Genomic DNA, 22,632 nt, shown 5'->3' on the forward strand with positions numbered 1-22,632 from the left:
GATATATTTTTTTAAAAAACATTTTCTCTTTCATTTTAAAGAATAAACAAAAGAAAATTGTCAAAACCTAAATCGAACCGGTCCAACCCACTCCCAATCCGATTCCCAATTCTATCGGTTTGGTTCTCGAATCTATAACGGAACCGGTTCAATTCGGGAACCGATCAGTCGATCACCCAAACTCAAACGGTCGGTGTTTACAATTCCATCCTCCACCGTCTTCGTCTTCTCTCCGCTGTCTCCGAAATCCCAGATAAACCTCTTCACCTCTGGTCTGACACTACACCAAACCTCTCCTCTCTCTCTCTCTCTCTCTCTCTCCTCTATTGATCCTCTTCATCACACAATGCACTCGCGCACTGCGCATCCCACCGTCTAGCACCACCATGACCTCCTCCGTCACCTCCTCCGTCGCCACTCCATTCCTCCTCTCGCACCAATCCTGGCGGGCATCTCCGTCCCCGGCGCGTTTCCGCTTCGGCCCCGCCCTCTCGAGCCGCCGGCTGCTCGCTTCGAAGCCGCCGCACGGGAAGCGGTGGAGGCTGCCGAAGCTCGCCGCCCGCCCGCGGGCGTTTCGGGTCGTCGAGCCTTCCCGGGGCTCGAAATGCTTCGGCGAGGAGGCGGCGGCGGCGCGGGTTCCGGAAGCTTCCGAGAGCTCGGGTCGAGTGATCCAATGCGTGGTGAAGCCGTTGGCTTGCACGGTGTTCTTCATAGCGGTAGGTTTCGCCCCGTTTCGCCGAGTTCAGGCCCCTGCGGCCGCCGCGGTAGCGGCAACGGAGCTGAATTTGGAGAAAATAGAGGAGGGGTCTGAAGTGAAAGGGCACGAGTATTCGAATTGCACGAAGAGATTGTTGGAGAAGGTTTCGGTGGTTCTGAGATGTATGGATGAGATCAGGAGAGGGGAGGGGAGCGTGAAGGGGTTGGAGGTGGCGATGAAGGCGGTGAAATTGGAGAAACGGCAATTGCAGGAGGAGATAATGCGTGGTATGTATGAGGAGCTGAGGGAATTGAAGAGAGAGAAAGAGGGGTTGATTAAGAGGTCAGAGGAGATTGTTAATGAGGCGATGAGAGTGAAAAGGGAAAACGAGAAAACGGCTGCAAAAGGGGGTGAATTTGAGGAGACCTTGAGCAGATTGGAGGACGAGTATGATAGAATTTGGGAGAGAGTTGGGGATGTTGAGGATAGTATAGTGAGGAGAGAGATGGTTGCAATGAGTATTGGAGTGCGAGAGCTTTGTTTCATCGAGAGAGAGTGTGAAGCTCTGGTTGAGAGGTTCAAGAGGGAAATTTGGCGAAAGAGTACCCCAGATAGGTAAAATTTCTACGGCCCCTCATTTGCTATGAGTCCCGATACTACAGATACAGTCGAATTAGTGCTAAGTAAAGATTTTAGGGGAAATTGTTGGTTCAATATGCTGATGCCACAAAGCATTACACATCATTGCTGCACAAGTTTGAATTAACCGTTTATCAATTGTTCTGGGTGTATGCACTATGAATAGATTGGCAGGGTTCCCTTCTAACGATGCCAACTTGCTTGGAAGTGTTTCCAGCTTCTGCGGTCTTTTTATGCATATATACTTTTGAGAACGGGCTAGCCTCGTTTGAGTACTTCTTTATCCTTTCCAAGGCAAATGAACATGCTTCTTCATCTTGAGCAAAATGTTTCCATTTGTCTGCAGTGTGCCATTAAACTCCGAAACCAAGCTTTCCAAGTCTGATATTGAGAAAGATCTGAGAAATGCTCAAAGGAAGTACCTGGAACAAATGATTCTGCCAAGGATTGTGGAGACTGAAGATTTTGGTCCTCTCTTTCATCAAGATTCAGTAGATTTTGCTCTTCTTATAAAACAAGGTCTTAAAGATTCTAGGGAACTGCAGAGGAGTCTAGAGGCTCGCATTAGAAAAAGCATGAAGAAATTTGGTGATGAAAAGCGTTATATTGTAAATACACCTGTTGATGAAGTTGTCAAGGGATTTCCTGAAATCGAGTTGAAGTGGATGTTCGGGGATAAGGAGGTCGTGGTTCCAAAAGCTATTGGGCTCCATTTGTATCATGGGTGGAAGAAGTGGCGTGAAGAAGCTAAGGCAGATCTAAAGAAAAAACTACTAGAAGATGTAGATTTTGGGAAAGAATATGTGACCCAACGGCAGGTAGCTCTTGGCTCATGGAGCAGCAGCAGTGAAGTGGGTGTGTTGTGTACTGGTTTGTCACATATAATTGTATTATGTTCTCAACTCCCCCCACCCCAACCCCACCACCTATATGGAATCATACAGTAGAAGATTTGTTCACTTCTCGTCGCATCACTTGCTGCTTGTGACGCAAATTTGCGTTACAAGTTCACAAGCATGCTTTTGCATGAGCTTTCTGCCTAAACCATTGAAGACTTTGTGCATTATTCTGCTAATTTGGATGTCTTGAGTCTTGACTCTTCTGAATTGTCATTTGTATGTGACTTTTTAAAAGAGAATTGTATTCCCTCTTTGCTTTAATTTCTCTTCTCTTCTTTGTTTGAGATACTTTTCAAGTGGATAAAGATTCAAGAAGAGTCAAAGTCAAACTTAGATGCTTGCTCTAACACTCATGGGTTTTTTTGTTGACAACTTTAAAGGAACAAATTCTCTTGGACCGAGATAGGGTGGTGTCCAAAACATGGTACAATGAAGAGAAAAATAGGTGGGAAATGGATCCCATAGCTGTACCTTATGCCGTATCCAAGAAGCTTATAGACAGTGCACGAATCAGACATGATTGGGGTGCTATGTATGTTGCTCTGAAGGGGGACACAAAGGAATATTATGTCAACATCAAGGTGCTGCATCTTTCAACTTATAGTTTCTTCTTTAGGTTATTCATTTTTTTGGGTTTTTAATGTTATTCTGCATGTTGCCAGGAATTTGAAATGCTGTTTGAAGAGTTTGGGGGCTTTGATGGGTTGTACATGAAGATGCTTGCTTCTGGGATCCCTACTGCCGTTCAACTTATGTGGATACCTTTCTCAGAGTTGAATTTTCACCAGCAGTTCCTTTTGACGACAAGTCTCCTCCATCAATGCTTAATGGGATTGTGGAGGACTCGAGTCATGTCATATGCTAGAGGTTGGGTTGTTGAAAAAGTCAGAAACATTAATGATGACATAGTGACAGTGATATTTTTTCCCATTGTCGAGTACCTAATCCCTTACCCGGTATTGATTCTTTAACCTTGCAACCTGTCTATTTTGATAATTATGTTTTCAAACTCACTGTAATTGTTAACTTTGTCCATAATTTCTACTAATTTTTATGTGCCACAGGTAAGGATGCGATTGGGAATGGCATGGCCGGAGGAAATTGATCAAACTGTTGGCTCAACATGGTACTTGAAATGGCAATCAGAAGCAGAAATGAACTTTAAATCCAGAAAAACAGATGACCTCCAATGGTTTCTGTGGTTTCTGATTAGAAGTGCTGTGTATGGATACATTTTGTATAACGTGTTCCGGTTTTTTAAGAGAAAAGTCCCTAGACTTCTTGGTTATGGGCCTTTACGTAGAAATCCAAACGTGCGGAAGTTTCGGCTAGTGGTATTATTTTTTTCTTGCTTCAAATATCCTTTCTGTTCCTTTAGCTACAATAACTCTGGGCTTGCACTTCAGCCGATGCATGACCGTTGACTTTTTGCTTTTTCTAAATGTCGTATGCAACAGCAGTTCTTCATCACTTTTGAGTGGAATCCTGTACTTGGTCTTTTGTGCTTTGAATTTGGAATACATTGTGGATTGGGTCTTGACTCTTTACCAGCTAAAGTTCTTGTCAATTATATATGCTTTTCGGAGCTAGATAGCCCTTGTAGATATCGCACTACGCTGTGATGATCTTACCCCTACATCGGGAAAGAAACTTCTCATCTATTCATTAAATTCTATGTGATCTTCACTGGAGTATTAAAATAGTCATTGAAGTCCTTTTTTCTGTAGCTTATGATGTGCAATTGACTGAATCAAATTTTACCTTTATGTCACCTTGCAGAAATCGTATATCCAGTATAAAGTTAGAAAAATCAAACAGAAGAAGAAGGCTGGCATAGATCCCATCAAAACTGCTTTTGATGGAATGAAGGTTCTTGTGCTGCAAAGTACTCTATAGTCTATAACCTGTTTCTCGTAAATTATTGTCTCATAATTAAACATTTTTTTGTGCAGAGAGTTAAAAATCCGCCAATACCATTAAAGGAATTTGCTAGTGTTGAATCAATGAGAGAGGAGATCAATGAAGTTGTTGCCTTCTTACAGAATCCCCGTGCTTTTCAAGAAATGGGCGCCCGTGCGCCTCGCGTACGTTTTTCTCTTGAAGACATCAAACACCTCTATGCTCTTGGTTCTCTGCATAAAGTAGACTTCCACAGTAGAACTCAATTTGTCTGGAAATGTTTCACCCCTGGTTGTTATTTGCTAGCATAAAGATGGAGTTTTGTCTTTAAAAATTCAACCCAGATAAGTTGCTTGTCTACTAACAGAAATTATGCTGGACAGTTCCTTTTTCCCCTGTTCTTTGACACTAGCTTGTTTGTGGACGGGCTCTGTGGAATCAATTAAGTCATATAAGGGGTTCTTAGTTGAACTATGCTTAGGTGGAATTTCCTATTCGGTGTGTCTGTGTTTTCCATCAGCCACGTGAAATTGTGCTTGCGTGAAGTCTTTGTGGATGACTAGTAGATGGAAATCCTTCTGCGGCAATTCTTCTCTCTATACCTGCAGAATCGTATTGATAGTGTGCTAGTGAAATTTGATGGGCCATCACCTCTTTTGCTATCACTGATCAAAAGTTCATGGAAGAGGGTGGTACTTTCAGGAGAGAGGTTCTCTGGTTCTGAGGCGAGGCATATTTAAAGCAAGCCTCATTTCCTATTTCCTTGTGCCCCTGTTTATACTCTTAACAAACTGTTTTAAACAGGTCTGCTCTTGCAGAATATGATATTGCATGAGCTACATTATGAGAATTGAAGGGTTGTGTTGGACTTTTAGCAGTTGTAGTCAATGGTTGAATAGTCTATTGAAATGATTGTATGATTTATATAGCATAATCTAGTGGTAGTAGTTATTTTTTCAACTGATGGTGATGATTGAATTGTGTATCATTGTTTTAGGAATAGTATCCCATCGCATTTTGTATAAAGCAGTTTTACATGTCAGGAGCATCATGTTAGCATGTTTTATGCATCTTCCATGAGACTGGGGAATGTGCCAGCTCACTAGATCAGGCATAACATTGCTGAATGTTGCTTCCTAGCTCTGAAGCCTTATATGTGGGGACATGGGGACATAAATGGAGAACATTTGCTATGTTATCTGTCCAGACTTTTGTCCAACCAAAGCAGCATAGGCAGAATCCTTTTCTCCGGTGTACCAATGAGAATCTGCCCAAGTTGAATAGACAGTTGAAATTGTGATTACATTCTGATAGATTGAGACCATGCGATTATTAAGAAAATGAAAAAGGAAACTATCCTTTATCCTGTGATGCTACTTTCTTTTCAGATAGAGAAAAATGTCATTGATTTCTCATGAAAGTAAATACAAGATGCAATAAATGAATATCTTTTCCAACAAAACAAACAAAAGAGTTTCCATATGTATGTCCCCCCATCCTATTTGTCGAATAATCAGTTCTGGGGTTTGTCATTCTTATATTGCAGGGTGTTCTTATTGTGGGTGAGAGGGGAACTGGTAAGACATCTCTAGCATTGGCCATAGCAGCAGAAGCTAGGGTGCCCGTTGTTAAAGTTGAAGCCCAGCAGTTGGAGGCTGGACTATGGGTTGGACAAAGTGCTTCAAATGTTAGGGAGTTATTTCAGACAGCCAGGGATTTGGTTGGCGTCTCTAACCCTTCGTTTTATTTTTTTATTGTTTCATGTTGATTTATTTGCATTTCATTGTAGACTGATTTTTTCCTAATAAAATTTTACCCTTATTGTGTTAATCTTGATGTCCAGAACATGTCAGTTGAAAACAGTCTTGAATCTATATCCATCCATGTTAGGCCTTGCATTTTTGCTTGGGCTTCTACACATTTGAAATATTGTCAAATACCTCATCATTTCCTGGTTTGGTAGTTGAGAAAAGGATGTCTCTGCACAAATGCATTTTCCTTCCAACTCGCAGTCTAAAAAGTTCTGAATCTTTTTTTCTTTTGAATAATCTGGCCTTCTATGAGGTCAGATGGTCTGTCTTTTTATTAGTGATTAGCTTAAATTGATCATAGTTACATTAAATATAGTGAGCCATATATTTCGATAATGACTGACTAGAAATTTCATATAAGAAATTTGGTGCTGGGTATTCCCTCTTTCTTGCCTGTTCCCTTCTGCAAAACATTCTCTTTTGCAGTTGAACACTAATTTGTATGTTCTTTGATGTAGGCACCTGTAATCATTTTTGTCGAGGATTTTGACCTTTTTGCTGGTGTCCGTGGCAAGTTCATTCACACTAAAAAGCAAGATCACGAGGCTTTCATCAATCAGCTTCTTGTTGAACTTGATGGGTAACTTCAACCATACTGTTTTTGTGAAATTTGTCTTTTCTTTTTTCTGTTTTCTTTTATCAACTCTAGATTTGTCACTAACCTCTCAATTGGTCTTTTTTCAAGATATTCTGCTCCTATTTTGCGTTCTTGGTCTTGGCTTCTACTAAGTCTTTGTGCTTGCTAATATTTTTTGTATCATCTCCAGAATAAGGTTTCTCTGCATGGCAACTTGATTGAGACAATTTATTTCCAAGACCAAGTATTACTGAAACAGTATTATAGGCAAAACAGATGTGAAGACATGCATATATGAGCTTTTTTTGTTTTCTTCCTGCTGCCCTATCTAAATGTCATTTTATTATATGATTAACTTTCAGGACAAAGGTTATTTCTGTGATTTCCCTGTTGTCTGGTGGAAGCTTCTGCATATCTTCCATTCTGATCAGCATAATTATCTATGCAGATTTGAGAAACAAGATGGTGTTGTCTTGATGGCCACAACTAGAAGCCTCAAACAAATTGATGAGGCGTTGCAGCGACCTGGTCGGATGGATAGAGTCTTCCATCTGCAGAGGCCAACTCAAGCAGAAAGAGAGAAGATACTACAAATTGCTGCTAAAGAAACAATGGACGATGAGATCATTGATTTTGTCGACTGGAGAAAGGTGATTCGCCATCAAATAGACGTGCCCTATACTTTCCTTTTCAGTAAAAGATGTACTTTCAGTTGTTGACAAAAGCTGCTCATTTCCAGTAAAAATAAGCAGGTCTAGGACCTTCCAATTATGAGGTTTCTATGGCATTTGATAATGATAGTACTCTGAATGTCCTCTTAGTCTGCAGCTTTGGGATAGTTTGTAGATGGGATAGTCAGGTGCTAGCAATTACTGCCGACCGCTTGCCCTGCTGTTTGTTGGTGGATTATCCCATTAAGACTGAAATCAATAAATCACTAGACACTCTGAGAAGTTAGGAAACTTGTATCTGTTTTTTTTCTTTTCTTTAGTGACCTTAATAAGCAATTTATTTACCTTGACAGGTGGCTGAGAAGACTGCTCTTTTACGACCTATAGAACTGAAACTTGTTCCTGTGGCATTGGAAGGAAGTGCATTTCGTAGCAAATTTGTTGATGCAGATGAACTTATGAGCTACTGCAGTTGGTTTGCGGTAAGGTTATGATTAAAACTGCACTGGGCTTTGGGCTCAGTAAATTGCTTGAGTGTTCTTACTGGTGCTTTCCTGCTTGATATTCTCAATGTATCAAGTTTGTGTAAATGGCATCAACTGTCCTCAATCAGATTGCTAGTCTATCATTGTAAATAATTTTTCTTCTGAATCAATATTTGGTGAATTGGAGGGATTGTCCTAAATTAGAATATATTGGGATGATTCATTGCTATTGGGTCTAGTTACTGTAGTATGCAATTTTGTACAATATAGAATTCCCTGAAATAATGCACAATGGGCAAATAAGTGTTTATTCAAATGAGAGTGAGAAGATTGATTGGTGGTACATATAAATTCAATGGAAAGAGCTGGCTGATGAAGGATGCAGTAGCCGATAAGCTTATGTGCCTGCTGGTTTAGACATGTTGGGATAATTCATGAAAATTAGCCATTTTTAATCAAGTGATTGAACTCTTAACTAGATGTTTTCCAATTCAATCGTGGGATATAACAATCATTTGGTGTTTGTCATAATTTTGCTGAAAGTGACTGTTGAACAGGTGCCTGATTGTCTATTATAATAGGAATTATGGGATCTTTTCACGCTAAAATTTATACTGCTTGTTGACTATGATTGATTTTTGAATGTCTCCGAAAGCATGGCCCATAACTTCTCTGTTCGTGAGTCATGCTGCTGCTTTTTCTCCTCTTAGAAGTTTCCGTTCACATGACTTCACTGACTATAATGTGAATTCTCCCATGTATATTTTTATGTGATATATCTTTTACTATGTGCATATTATTCATTCATTATTTTGCATAGACCTTCAACCATATGGTTCCTAAGTGGATTCGGCAAACAAAAGTTGCGAGGCAGATTAGCCGAATGCTGGTGAATCATCTGGGGCTGACACTGACTGAGGAGGACATGCATAATGTTGTTGATCTAATGGAACCATATGGTCAAATAACCAATGGAGTTGAACTTCTTAATCCTCCACTTGATGTATGTGTTCTTTCCAATCTATTTTGAGCTAGTGGAATGTGGAGTTATGCTCAATTAATTCACTTGGATGCTTACTATTAGTTCGCTGGACTATGTTGGGCTATTGTCTTCTGAACAATTTTAAAATTGGCAAGATTCTGATCTATAAATTTCTATTGTTTTATTTTGTGTGTGCTCTAAAGAGTCAGGAGTACCACAAAGTAAGTGGTAAAAAATGGAACGTGGTAGGGTTATCATGACTCATCTTTCTAAAAATTTAGCTAGCTTGATATACCCAAACCAGCAAACAAACGATTATTTCTTTATGTGTACAAGCTTCTTTGGTTTCTTTGAGACAACTTATATAATTTGGATGATTTGACAGTGGACAGAGGAAACCAAGTTCCCCCATGCTGTTTGGGCAGCTGGTCGTGGCCTTATAGCTCTTTTACTACCTAACTTTGATGTAGTCGACAATTTGTGGCTTGAACCATCTTCGTGGCAGGTTATTGCTCTCGCCTTCGTTCTTGTAATGAAATAGCATGCACCTTACTAAGCTTATGAGCAAGTACCTGCAAGAGCCATATTCTTAGTTTAGGGATTTATGTTCTACTGCTGAACAGTGAATGTCATCCTTCATGGATGTTAGTTGGCCATTTTAATCTTGTTTATGTTTTTCTTTTTGGCTCTTCTCAAGCTATGTGCACTGGCATGTTGTTCGTTATCAAACTTTTCATTCGGTAGTATTGTCATCCAGTCATGCTATCGACCTGTAAATTACCTTATCTATCTGGGCACTCGGGAATCAGTCTCATGCTTCTGTTGGTCATGATCCTTGCTGTTGTATCTAAGGGCCTCCATCGGGAGTTTTATATGAAACTGGATATCAAACAGTCAAACACACTGACATGAGATGTCAATTTATAGCTTTATCTGTTATTGGAGTATTCTGGCAGACATTATCATTGTGCTACATAACAGTGTATCCACATGTGTCCTGGGTTGTTCTTGTTCTCCTCTTTGCAGGGGCAGTTATTTGCAGAGGCATGTCTTATGGGATTTTAGTGCCTTAGTCTTATAAAGATGTTTGCTTTGACCCCTTTCTTGCAGGGAATTGGCTGTACAAAGATCACCAAGGCACGGAGTGAAGGATCTGTTAATGCTAACTCAGAGTCAAGATCATACCTTGAAAAGAAGCTTGTATTTTGTTTTGGTTCGTATGTTGCTTCACAACTTCTACTTCCTTTTGGGGAAGAGAATTTTCTCTCTTCTTCTGAACTGAAGCAAGCTCAAGAGGTTGGTCCTGTAACATTATGCTTTGAGAAATTTGCTGATATTCTCTACCTTAGGTTAACTTTTGAGAGAAAACTCTCACAGTGAAAGCTGAATACATGTAGATGTATATATTAATATACATACCCTGTGACAGATAGCGACAAGGATGGTCATTCAGTACGGTTGGGGGCCTGACGATAGTCCTGCAATTTACTATCACAGTAATGCGGTACTTCTCTGTTCTATTTTGCATGCACTTTATGATCGTAAAATAAATCATTGATGATCAAACTCAACAATACCGTTATGTATTCAAGCTTCATGTTCCAGCTGGGAATCTTTAATGCGTTTTGGCTTAATTCTGGTTGTATGTCTCTATTTCACTAGGTTACAGCTTTGAGCATGGGGAACAACCATGAATATGAGATTGCAGCTAAAGTTGAAAAGGCATGTGTCTGTTGCTATGAGGCTTTATTTGACTTACTATATCCGATAGTCCGAATTGAAAGAGCAGCAAATCTCTGGTTGATTGCGAGATTCTTTGATGTTCCTTCTTTGATGGATCCTTGTTTTGCAGATGTATGATTTGGCTTATTACAAAGCAAAGGAAATGTTACAGAAACATCGTCGAGTTCTCGAAAAGATTGTCGACGAGTTGCTGGAGTTTGAAATCTTGACTGGAAAGGTAGATCTGGAGGTGTCCAGCTTACTTTAATAGCTTTAATTTTATGTGTGTCGTTATACAGTTAAATATACAGTTAAATCCTCCTCTGTTTAACAGCAGGTGGACTGAATGATAGAACGTCACTTATATAGTTACAAGTCTATTCTTAGGAGCTTATCATACCACTGTATCTTTTTTAGCTTCTTCCTTATAATACTTGAGGAAAAGTCTATGTCCTCTCTTATCATCATAATACCTTTCTTAGCCAATTCTTCTCTTGATTTTTTAGTACCCTTTTTCCATTTGTCCTCGGAGTCCCTTGTTTCTCGCAGCCCTTTCCACAGATGGTTGCTCATCTCCTTCGTCTCTTTCCTATCATCTTCATTTATGTCAATGTCAACCTGTTGAGCTTAAGTTCTATCCTGGGCTGAAATGGTATATGTAATGCGGATTAGACTCTGTTCTTTCACATGTGAGCTATTGTCATCAAGCTCTATCTGGTTTTCTTTCAGTATGTGAATGCTATTCATGAAAACTAATTTACAAAGCATGGAGCCATATACTTTTTGTCTTGTTTTCTTGATTTGGTTTCTGCTTATGTGGGGATCATGTAAGTCCATACACCTTCAAATGCTGCCTTGCCTCACTCTGTCAACATAATCTTTTTTTTTAATCAATTTTTTAGTGAATCCTCTGAAACTAGAGATGACATATTGATTGACTGGCAGGACTTGGAAAGGATGCTTGAAGAAAATGGTGGAATGCGGGAGAAAGAGCCATTTTCCCTTGTTCAACTTTTTAATGGACAGGTAACTCCGAGTTTTTACTTTGCCTGTCTGGTAACAGAAGTCAATAGAATGCAATCAAGTTTATCTTATTTAGTGAATTGATGTATGAGGGACCAAATAATATGATCCTCAATTCTTGTCCCCTAATCCACTAAAGGCAGTTGACTTGAGCTTTTTGAGCAAGTCCAGTTGTGGATATAACAACACAACTTGCTCAATAAATCTTTTGATACTTGGAGTTACTGCATTATTTGCTGCTATAAAGCATACAGATTTTACTTGGTTTTGGATACTAAAACTCTCTTAAGAGTAATTGACTCTTGAAAAGCAGATAAAAGAATGATTGAGCGAGTCTAGTGAAGACTGCCGAGCTTGTTGAGGAAATATCAATAAATCCTATCCTTACTGGACCTGAGGAATAATTTGTCCTCGTCTTTGAATGCTTTGACAGGGATTTATCTTTGACCCCCTCAAGTGCTCGTGTTGTTTTTTCTCAACCCCCATCATACTGGCCCAATAAGCAACCGATTGTTCAGGCCGAGTAAACTGAACCTTTGGAGTGAATCATAGACAACTTAGTTCGGCATTTGCAAAACTTCTTGTATAAGCTACATGCATTACGCTGAAGATTTTATGTGTGGGAAAAATTAGTCTCCCTCCTCCAGACTAAGATTTCATAAAAAAATAGAACATAAAAGACAATTAACCTACCGATACACGTGGCTCCTGTTTGTGAAGTACTCCAGCCTTTCCTAATTTATATATGGTTCTGTTCTGTCTGTCTTCTTAGCAGCAATATGCCATTTCTGGTGCCCATATCATATAGTGGTTAAACCAAAATGAGATTCCCCAAGCCTTTTGTTGCAAATAGGCAAAGTAAACCTTTCTCTTCATACAAGATGATCTTGAAGCCATAAAACCTTCCCCATCATTTTTACCCTCTAATAATACTCAACTCTAGAAATGTGGCCATGTCAAGAGACAGGTGCATGATTCACATGAATTTGTGGCCTCGAGAGAGCATCTCAACATGCTTCTAATCCGCCGATGCATGTTCATTGGAGAATGCATTGCTTTCCCAGGACTGAAAGAACCATTTTCTTTTGAATGTCAATATCTTACACGTTTCCACTAATGTTTCTTTCCTAATATTCATTGGAGAATGCTTTACCAGTTTTTTTTTTTTTTGGTCGAACTGTGCTTTCTCGGTTTTTGAACGTGTTTTGTGTGGGCTTTTTTAAGTTAAAACTTGAATCACACTGTGGCTATTTGTACGCCATACATCAAGTCTAGCATATAGCAGATGAAAACTAGTACTACTTTATGTACAATAGATATATGGATGTAAGGGAACTGACACCTCTTGTCTTCTTTGCAGCCGGTATCGAGCAGCTTCCTTGATGATGGGAACGCATCAGGAACTGCACTGTTAGGTGCCCCAACCTAGTATCGAGGATACGACAATCAGCCATCGATCTTAATCTTGACAAGCACTTAAAAGGTTGGAGGAGATTGTTCTTATCTTTGTTTAGACAGTTAATCTCATGACAGGTAAACTACCATTTATCCTTAGGAAAGAGAGAGGGTCGGACCAGTTTCGCGGTAAATTAACTGTGCAGGTTGTTTCTTTGGGGTTCTCTATTTTGTTGTTGCCCCCCTTTTTCTGTTTGGTGAGAAGAGGCACCCCCTTTTCCTTCTCACTCATATGCCAATGATCTCATTCTTTGTGCTGTAACCGAAGCCGTAAAAATTTTGTTTCTCTCCCGGTACATGTAAATTTCACAATTGATTCCAAAAATAAAGTCTTGAGATTCTTTCTTCTTACCAATTTTGGAGATCTGTTCTTTTTTTTTATCAGAATATAATCACTTGCCATTGTTTGATTATCACTGAAACTGGATGTCAGACTAGCAAAACAAGAAAGATGGGACTGTGGCCCATGTCTTAGACAAGCTTTCCAAGCAACTTGAAATTGAAAATTCAGTGGAAACGCATGTGATAATCATTGAAAGCACAAACATGGTGATGAGTGAGGCACCATCTGTTCCTCCATGATCACCATGTGCTCATTTGTCATCGTTGTGCTGTTGATATCATTGATCGCTTTTAGAGACCATGTTTTGAGCCGAACAAAGGGCCTCGTGGACCATGTAAATGGGCAAACAAGAAAGAGGGAGGGCACCATCAATAGTATCTTTTAGCTTTGTTTTGGTAGAGTAGCAATAAGACCTATAGAAGGCCATCCCAGAAGGGCATAAAGAGGAGGCGTGCTAAGGGCGAGCATGCCGACCGCACATCGTCGACCCCAATGTGTCCTACATTACACATTGGGGTCTGTCTGAGATCCGAACAGCCCAACTGTTGAAAACCGCCTCAGATAAAGTGCAGAGCGACTTACTTTAAGGAAACGGGTTAGAGTCATTTTATTGTAATCTGCAGATGTTATTTTGTTATATTTATTCGAGAATCTTATAGAGACTTCATGGACGAGTTGCAAGGACAAATTAGCGCAATCAAAATATAGAGATTGAGAAGAAAAAAAAGATATTTTGAGTATTATCCATTCAAAAAAAATACATTCAAATATAAAATCCCAGAGAAATGGAAGCTCCAAAAAATGCTTCTAGATCTTTTTCTTGGAAGAAACAAAAGTTAGATATTTCCATGAAAAGACAATTTTTTTTTTTTGGTTTTTGCATTTTTCATTTTTCCCGTGTTGTTCACGCGCTTGAAGAAGAAGGGTCAATGCCGGCGTCAAGAAGCGGAACCAAAACTGCAAATCCCCAAAATTCAAAAAAAAAAAAAAAACCAAACACTCTCCCAATTTTCTCGAGAAAATCTCCTCCCCCGCCGCCCCCGATTTTCTCGAGAAAATCCCACCGCCGCCGCCTCCCCGCACCGCTCCCAGATGAGCCGCCGCGGCGGTGCCCCGCTCCTCCTCCTCGCGGCCGCGATCCTGCTGCTCTCGGTCCGTCCGGCGGCCCCGATCGGATCCCAGCCTTCCCCGCGGGGCGGCGAGGCGTACGTCACGCTCCTGTACGGCGATGAGTTCTTGCTGGGAGTCCGCGTGCTGGGGAAGTCGATCCGCGACACCGGGGCCACCAAGGACATGGTGGTTCTGGTCTCCGACGGCGTCTCCGATTACGCCAAGAAGCTCCTCAAGGTTCTCTCCATGTACACACGCATGTAGTCCGCTGAAGGAAAAAAAAAAGTATTGTCTTTGCTTTTGCTTTTGAAGTAGTCAGCTGCGCATCCGGTTCGGCAGCATGTTGAAGCGGATCATGCTCTAGGATTTGATGGTTTCTCAGAAAATTGAGGTGGCTTAAGGAGCTAAGAAACTCTGATTTTGTGCTTAGTGCTATGTTCTGCTGAGTGTTTGCTGATTTAAGTGCATAATTTGCTAAGTTGGAATGGCTTTTTAAAAGATGACGCCTCCGAGGTCGGCTTGTCACCTAGGATCCTGGAAACAGAAGTATTGATTGATCAGTGTCATTATAATTGAAAAAATTCTACTCAAACTGGGTAATTTGGTTCCTGAGAAAATTAAGGCAATGGAAGATTCTGGGTAACTCCAGCTTTGCGGTTGGTGCTGTTACGTTCTGTCGCTATTTGTGGTAGCAAATTAATTGGGTTAATTGCTGTCCTCTGTTTTCCCTTGTCGTGTCATCGAGTACAATTACGGAAGCAGTTTAGATCGAGTTAAATGTTTTGTGGTCTTTGAGTTTGAAAAATTTGGGATGCTTGTGCAGGCTGATGGCTGGATAGTGGAAAAGATCAGTCTACTGGCCAACCCCAATCAAAAGCGTCCAGCTAGGTTTTGGGGTGTCTACACCAAACTGAAAATATTCAACATGACTAGCTATAAAAAAGGTAACTGTGGCTATTATGCATTTTTCTGTTTTTCGGGATTGTTGGAGCAACAATGCCAACTTAAAATGGACGAGCAAAGTGAACTTGTTCATTCTCAGATGGCTGAGTTTTTGGATTATCATGCATAGATGATGTGCGTACAGATATTGTTCTTATATTCTCATATGGAGGAAAACATTCCCTTCTTTGTGCAGTTGTATACTTGGACGCAGATACTATTGTGGTTAAAAGTATTGAGGATCTGTTTAAATGCGTGAAATTCTGTGCTAACTTGAAGCACTCAGAGAGGCTTAATTCTGGAGTCATGGTAGTGGAACCTTCTGAGACTGTTTTTAATGATATGATGGGCAAAGTGCAAACCCTGTATTCTTACACTGGAGGTAATTGTCTTTTCTGAATGGTGATGGCTGGTGATGTAATGTCAATTTATTTTGTTTAGTTAGTTTGAGTGTGTTAGCTCCGATGATTTATGATGATTGGATTTTGACTTGATTATGGACCGAGGATGAGTTTGTACCAACGTATCTAAACAGTTATCCTTACTTATGAAATACTGGATGAAGTAGACTTTGTTGAGATGAGAAGGAAATGGAGTTTTTGTCACAATTTAATTTTCTTGAGTAAGGACATGCATGTGATGGAGTCTAATAGGGTCAAGATGCCCAGATTTTCTTGCAGGCAAGACAGATTTTGGCTTCTAGTGTTCACAAGTGGCGCAAAATTACTCAGTCTCAATTGGATCACTAGTTTTCTTACTTCGAACTATTAGATTTGTTGTGGTTGTCTTTAAACAGTCTCAATTTCTTTGTCCTTGTATAACCTCACAATAAAAGAAAGCTTTGTACATCTTCTTATTTTATACACTCTGTTCTTCTCCCTGTCTCTGACATTTTTCATTCCACAGGTGATCAGGGTTTTCTAAATTCGTACTATAGCGACTTTGCCAATGCACATCTTTTCGAGCCAAATTTATCGCCAGAGGTGTTGAAATCTCGACCAGTTCCTGAAATGGAGCGACTTTCTACTCTATACAATGCAGATGTTGGTCTTTACATGCTTGCAAACAAGGTATGGCTACTTATATGTGAAAATAAGTCACTAAGGTGGCTCATTGAGACATTATTTTATCGGCATGGTGATTGTATATAAGAAAGTAGGGGTGTATTTGCTTCTTCTTGGAATTCTTTCCATCCTTTTTTATTTCCCTTTTAGAGTTGGTGTTTTGGGGGTAGGTGCGTCTTTCATGACATTTTAATGAGCCCTTACTGTCTGAAAAACATCGCAATATTTTTTGTTTTCTGTAGGTCTTGTCTGAGGTTTATTTTGTTCTTGTAGTTGCGCCTAATAAAACCTTTGATGGCTTCACTCTTATGATACCCGAAAAATGAATGCCCTAAAGAAAAAAGAAACTTTGATATAGGATCTTGTTACATTTTGTGGATGCACAATATAGCACTTACACAATGTAGGCACAAATGCAGTTCTATTGCTGACTGTGTTTTGATACTGACGTCCTTGATGTTGCTGAACAGTGGATGGTCGATGAAAGTGAACTCCGGGTTATTCACTATACACTTGGACCCCTTAAACCTTGGGACTGGTGGACATCCTGGCTTCTGAAACCTGTAGATGTGTGGCAGGTATCATATCCAACTTCTTCTCTGGTGGTTTTTGCGCTGTTTAGATGAAAGGGAGACAGACACCATGCACGGTTGTGCAATTGCATGAATTCTGTTATTGTTTTATGCAGTGATCTGTGTGTTTGGTGATAGAAACTCGTTTAACTTTGCATATGACAGAATGTGAGGGAACAACTTGCTGATTCCCTTCCTGGAACTGGAGGGGGAAGAAATCCTAATGATGTGTTTCTAGTGAAGTTCCTTTTTCTGCTACCTCTTTGCCTTCTGTTCTTTGGGTACTACCGATCTCTTCCCCAGGTTGGAAGTCCATGGAAATCCTTTGGTTATTCTCCTTTGACATTCTGTTCGTTAGGAATAGTCATTTTGATTATTTGATGTTTGATTTGTTGTAGGTATTGCAGCAATGGCGTTCTTGTAGAAGTTCATTGGGTGATAACATTAGACAGCTTTTACATAGAATCAGATTTAATGGAGCATACGCATATTCTGGTGTTTCTACGGCATCTGGCATTACTTTTAACCAGCAGGTTACTTCCTTTTCCATGTTTATTTTACTAATATTTCATTGACAACACCTTAAAATGTTAGATTTCACAGTAATTTGCTCATGCTTCTGTTAAAGCATCAGTGGTGATCTTTCTAACTATAAGTTTGTTGATTTGCTATCTAACAGTTCTCAAATGGTGCGCCGTCAAAGATCCCTGTGTATTTGGGTGGGATATCCGTAATAGTATGTTTCGCTGCAGCTGCTGTGTCTCTCTTACTGGCTCTCGCAGTTGTGCCTCGGCAAGTAATGCCGTGGACTGGTTTGCTATTGATGTATGAGTGGACATTTGCAATCTTCTTTGTATTGTTCAGAGGTTATCTCCATTTGGTATATAAACTTGGAAGGGCGGCAGCAGTTCAAACGGTTGCACATGCTGACGATGAATCTGGGAAAGGTTCATTGACTTGGAGCATTGGCATTTGATGTGCATATTTTGTGTTTTTTATATTAACAAGGAGTCGTTTATACTGTGCAGGTCGTCAACGGCAAACATCTTCTTGTGATATTGCTACCTGCTGTTACTGGTCGGGCATGGCATTTTTGGCAATGGTGGCCCCAGCCTTGCCATGCATTTTCGGGATTACTGCTCTTTTTGCGAGGTAATTCTTTTGGTTTGATTCTCAAAATGCCCCAATTCTCTTTACTAATTTAAATTACACCAAGTTTCATGCTGATCTGTTGCTTGCTATATCATTTGGGATCAGAAATTTGATTGTTTATGATGTTGCTTTTATGTTCGTTACTATTTTGTTGCTATGACGCTCGAGTGAGGATTGCAAGAACAACAAATTCATGAATGCTTTGCGTCCTTCAACAGGTTGGGTTTGATGGTTGGTGGAGGCCTTATATTGGCATCTTTCATGACCTATTCTTCAGAGCACCTTGCTATCGTATCGTTTATTAGAGGCTTTGAAGAGCGAGATTTGAGCCGGTAGCAGAAGCATATGTTTGTTATGTTGACAGGCGGCACCATCTCCACACGTGATTCTTTTTTCCTTCTCTGTTGTAACTTATCACATAGGCTACCCAATGATTGATGTGTAAATTATTGAGGAATCTTGGCCAGCTTAGAAGTTCTCCTTTTTCAAACAAGAGTATCTAAACTGTAACATGCCTTCATGGAATGGGAATCCTATTTTCGCTTCAGATTTCAAACTTTTCGCCAATGAAAGTATACGTTTCTGTTCAGGTGCTCGACTGTTCAGGTGCTATTCTATGCACTAATCTCATGTAGATTGCAAAATTTGGAAGAACCAAATTCCCATGGTGGTCACTTGTGTGACAGATTGAAGGGAAAAGGAAGGGAATTGGCATACAATTTGGTTTCTTCTTAAGCTGTGAAACAGGGCATACACAAGATTACCCTCATGGCTTCATTTATTTCTTAAAGTATAAATATATTAAGTTTATCCACCATAGTGGACATGAAAATAAACCTCTGCTACCCTTGAAAGACAACTTAACCTAATCCAGAAAAGGTGGAGCGGCACTTTAAAGTTTAAAGTAAGGCAGGCTTCCCACATTAATCTTGTTAGCTAAAAGCTCATTATTGAGTTGTCCAATGCGCTTTTGCGCGAGCCGCCATGTCCACCATCAATCTTCATGTGAAAAGGAGACATCAAGCTAATTTCAAGAATAAGATATTCTTAAGATATTCATTGTTGTGTATGATGGTTTGTGTTATGCTTGCCACCTAAGCTAAGATGCCACAAGTCAAACTCAAATTCTTCTTCAACCAAAACAAAACAAAAAAGAAAAAAACCTCAAATTCTCTAAGTGGGGTTTAAGAGAAAAAGGTAGATCAGAGCAAAATCTTTAAGCCAGGTGTGCCTGTTCTTGTTTTCTTTGCTTTTGCTTCTCATATTTATCTGAATCTTTCTCGGTGAATCCTTTAAAAAGAATTTTTTCTAATATCACGAAAAATCATAAATTAGTATTGACACGGCACATTAATTCCAAATTAATTCTCGTCTTGCGAAAAAATCCAAACCAGTGCCCTACCCAATTTTACTCTGTGCTGGCAATCAATATGTACGTGGCAGACAACTGCAAGATAAGTCCGACGCGAAGAATGACAAATTTAACATGAAAAATTTACGTGTTTATGACGCGTATTTATTGGGTTAGGATTTTAGTTTTGGATTTTTTAATGATATTAGTCTTCTTTTTTTTTATCCCAAGGAAAATTGTAACCCGTCACGATTCTTGATGAGTCATCAACCAATAATAAATTATCTGATGATGGCTCTCATCCTTATTAAATGTTTTTCCTCCTCTTTTCCCAAGTTGCACGTCATTTTCCCACTAAGATGGACACATGGTGACTAACCAAAGGATTTCAATCATGCAAACGCTAAATATACTAAAGTCGAATCGGCATCCCTATCCTTAATATATGGCCAATGACAACTTCTAAGTTCCATTAAGGCTCCGTTCGTTTGGCGGAAAATATTCTCCTTTTGGAAAATATTTTCCCGGAAGTCATTTTCCTGGAAAATATTTTTCCGGAACATAATTTTCCGGTGTTCGGCGACCAATATGAAAAAGTTTCGGAAAATATTTTTCGCCGGCGATCGGCGGGCGGCGGCGGCGCGGCCGGCGATCGGCGGCGGCGACCGGTGGGCGGCGGCGGCGGCGGCCGGCGGCGCAGCGGCGCGGCGGCCGTGGCGGGCGACGACCGGCGGCGGGCGCGCAGCGCGGCGGCGACCGCGCGGCGGCGGCGACCGGCGACCCGGCGGCTAACGGCGGTGACCGGCGATCAACTTCCTCTCCCACAAAAAACATTTTCCCTCCCATGGGCAATTTTGCCTTCACTTTGGGGAAAATGATTTCCTCTTTGTGAAAAGAGGAAATCATTTTCCTCAAAACAATGAAGGATTTGGGGGTGGGGAAGGAAAATGTTTTCCCACGGAAAACATTTTCCGCCCCCGAACACCGGAAAACGCGGAAAATGTTTTCCGGAAAAATATTTTTCCGCAAACGAACACAGCCTTAATTTCAGAAAGCTACAGATCCGTACCCCCGAATCTGGCTTTCCCCATTGACACACAGTTGGGAGAGAAGGAAATACTTTGGCTCTTGACTTTCATTCTCCTTCCTTTATTCTTTTCATAAAGAAAACTTAAATGGGATTGTGAATTTTTCAATTTGATTTCCTTGATTCGACGTGCAGTTCCGTACTGGTGAGGGAAAGAGGTGGTGTGTATAAATAGTAGAAAGTAGTATAAGACAGATTGTAAAAGGAAATTAACTTGTATTGGATAGATGGCTACTTTCTTGTCAACATGAATATTTGGACCTCGGTTTAATCTATTTCCGTGGACTTATGCAAATCATCTTGCTTGCTTGATAATGAGCGGTATTTGAGCTGGGTATAATCTTTAGTTATCCTTCCTTGTTTTGCCTCTTAGATAGTTGCTTATTTTGCTAGACTCGGTGACGAGAGATTGCACACTTATTGGAGATTGACATGGAGGATTTGGTCACTGTCAAAAGCTTGTATAGATGTACTTTCGCCTGCAATTTCTTTCTCTTTCCTCATCCATCTGAAGCATGCCAGGAATTACTAATTTCCATATACCCCTGCAAAAATCTGTTCATTGAAAAAACAAAAACCCATGTTTTGATTTTGATAGTGAGATGTCATCTCATATTTGCCGACAGCACGATACCCGACGAGCCACGACTAACTACATCAAAAGTCAATGTTTGGTAGAAACCTTACTTTTTGTGCGATAAGTTTGAGAATTTATCATATAATATCTTGCTCTATTAGTCAGATCTTTTGCATCATTTATCAATGAGTGAGACATCATATGCTCCATTGCTCTAGTTAATGAAATAGATCTCTTGCAAATTTAGGCTGTATGTGGCTCCACAAGGACTTAATAAGATGTAGTAAATCATCACCACAAGTGATTTGTATGACTCAAAGAAAATCCTCTAAAGTGAAAATTTTGAGCTTTGGATCTGAACGAAGGCCTTATTAGGTTATGGAGGACTAGCTGCTACACAAGGTCCATACACATTCTTAGGAGCATGCATAAACTCTTTCCATATCACATGAAACAAAAGATAACGTGCATATAAATGCTCACAGAATTATGTCCATAAAATACTGCTTGTCATGTATATAACGTCATGATACCTAAACATGGAAGGTTCGCAAGCTGAATTAGGATAATTAGAATTCGATGAGTGCAAGTGGACAAAAAGAACGTGGGGGAAGATACGCGCAAGGAAGTAAATTTCTTGGGTATTACATAGAGAGGAAGGGAGTATCTCTTGCTGATTTTACAATGTCAAAAGAGGAAAGACAGACAGACATTTGCCAAGAAAACTACACATCACCAATGAAATCTACGGATTAATTCTTAGCAACTAATTTACTTTTTATTCTCTAACTCTCATCTCAACTCTTTCTGGGAAACCGAGTTCGTTTCAAGACGGGAAAAGAACCAGCAAATGATGGAAATTAAATTTAAAGCCAAGCATCAGACTTGCCTAGAGGATTTGAAAAACAATTCCTCAAGTCATCATCTTCTTTTGCTGAGGAAACTGCGCTGGCCAGGGCTCATATGGAGTATTTCCATCAAGAGAGGCCAACCCTTTGGCTTTGACCATGGTTGAAGCTGGAAGCTTTCCTTCATATAACGATCTTTCCCTCGTCTCCACAGACATGGCCCTTCTCTTCCCAAACGGAGTTTCAAAGAAGCCAAAGGTTCTTGAATGAGAAAATGCAGATGAAGAAGATGGGGATGAAGGAGAGAAGAAAGAGGACAAGAGAAGGAGAGGAAGATGTTGAAAACTGTATGAGTTGTTGGGTGACATATATAATGGCGATGACTTTTTCTTTTCTTGGTTTATTAACCTCCTTGTTGGTGTTAGCAGACGGATAAAACAAGGATTAAGGAAGAGAACAAGCATTTGCCACCTACATAGGAGGGCCTACTTCCCATGTTTTGTTTGATTAATTAGAGAGGGAGAATCTGTCACTAAAGTAAAGAAAACAATATAAAACCTTAAGTTAAACTTAAGAGTGGGAATCTAAAAGGAAGCATCTCATTGTCCAGCACAACAAAAGCTTTTGAAAAAGAAAATAATAAAAAAAGGTTTTTGAGTAGGGGTCCGGTCACAATTCATTTTCTTGACACCTGGATGGAGGAGGCCTTCCATGAAAACTTTTGAG

At 40.1% G+C, this 22,632-nt stretch overlaps 2 protein-coding genes across 5 annotated transcripts; both read left to right on the plus strand.

The window, feature by feature from the left end:
• Positions 1-209: 209 nt before the first annotated feature.
• LOC115665411 (probable inactive ATP-dependent zinc metalloprotease FTSHI 5, chloroplastic) lies at positions 210-13,215 on the plus strand. Of its 4 annotated transcripts, none has more exons than XM_056312176.1 (19): positions 211-1,312; positions 1,683-2,154; positions 2,616-2,816; positions 2,898-3,191; positions 3,300-3,569; positions 4,015-4,104; positions 4,188-4,319; positions 5,681-5,854; positions 6,404-6,525; positions 6,971-7,172; positions 7,547-7,675; positions 8,499-8,681; positions 9,046-9,165; positions 9,771-9,956; positions 10,090-10,164; positions 10,323-10,382; positions 10,513-10,620; positions 11,328-11,408; positions 12,766-13,215. In XM_056312176.1, the coding sequence occupies exons 1-19, from the start codon at positions 387-389 to the stop codon at positions 12,832-12,834; spliced, it is 3,894 nt and encodes a 1,297-aa protein (XP_056168151.1). In that variant the 5' UTR covers positions 211-386; the 3' UTR covers positions 12,835-13,215. The 4 variants fall into 4 exon arrangements, with proteins under 4 accessions (XP_056168153.1, XP_056168151.1, XP_056168152.1 ...); XM_056312177.1 differs by lacking the exon at positions 12,766-13,215 and adding an exon at positions 11,839-11,922; XM_056312178.1 differs by lacking the exons at positions 7,547-7,675; positions 8,499-8,681 and having other exon boundaries at positions 210-1,312.
• Positions 13,216-14,151: 936 nt separating this feature from the next.
• LOC130138359 (inositol phosphorylceramide glucuronosyltransferase 1) lies at positions 14,152-18,590 on the plus strand. Its single transcript, XM_056312180.1, has 10 exons — positions 14,152-14,550; positions 15,137-15,257; positions 15,452-15,637; positions 16,162-16,325; positions 16,790-16,897; positions 17,057-17,194; positions 17,290-17,424; positions 17,571-17,838; positions 17,920-18,043; positions 18,262-18,590. Exons 1-10 carry the CDS (start codon positions 14,296-14,298, stop codon positions 18,377-18,379), a joined length of 1,617 nt encoding a protein of 538 aa, XP_056168155.1. The 5' UTR covers positions 14,152-14,295; the 3' UTR covers positions 18,380-18,590.
• The last annotated feature ends 4,042 nt before the right edge of the window (positions 18,591-22,632 follow it).

This window comes from Syzygium oleosum, unplaced genomic scaffold, assembly GCF_021117445.2.
Source record: "Syzygium oleosum isolate NSW1041296 unplaced genomic scaffold, Sole_v2.1 Sole_v2.06, whole genome shotgun sequence".
Lineage (NCBI taxonomy): Eukaryota > Viridiplantae > Streptophyta > Magnoliopsida > Myrtales > Myrtaceae > Syzygium > Syzygium oleosum.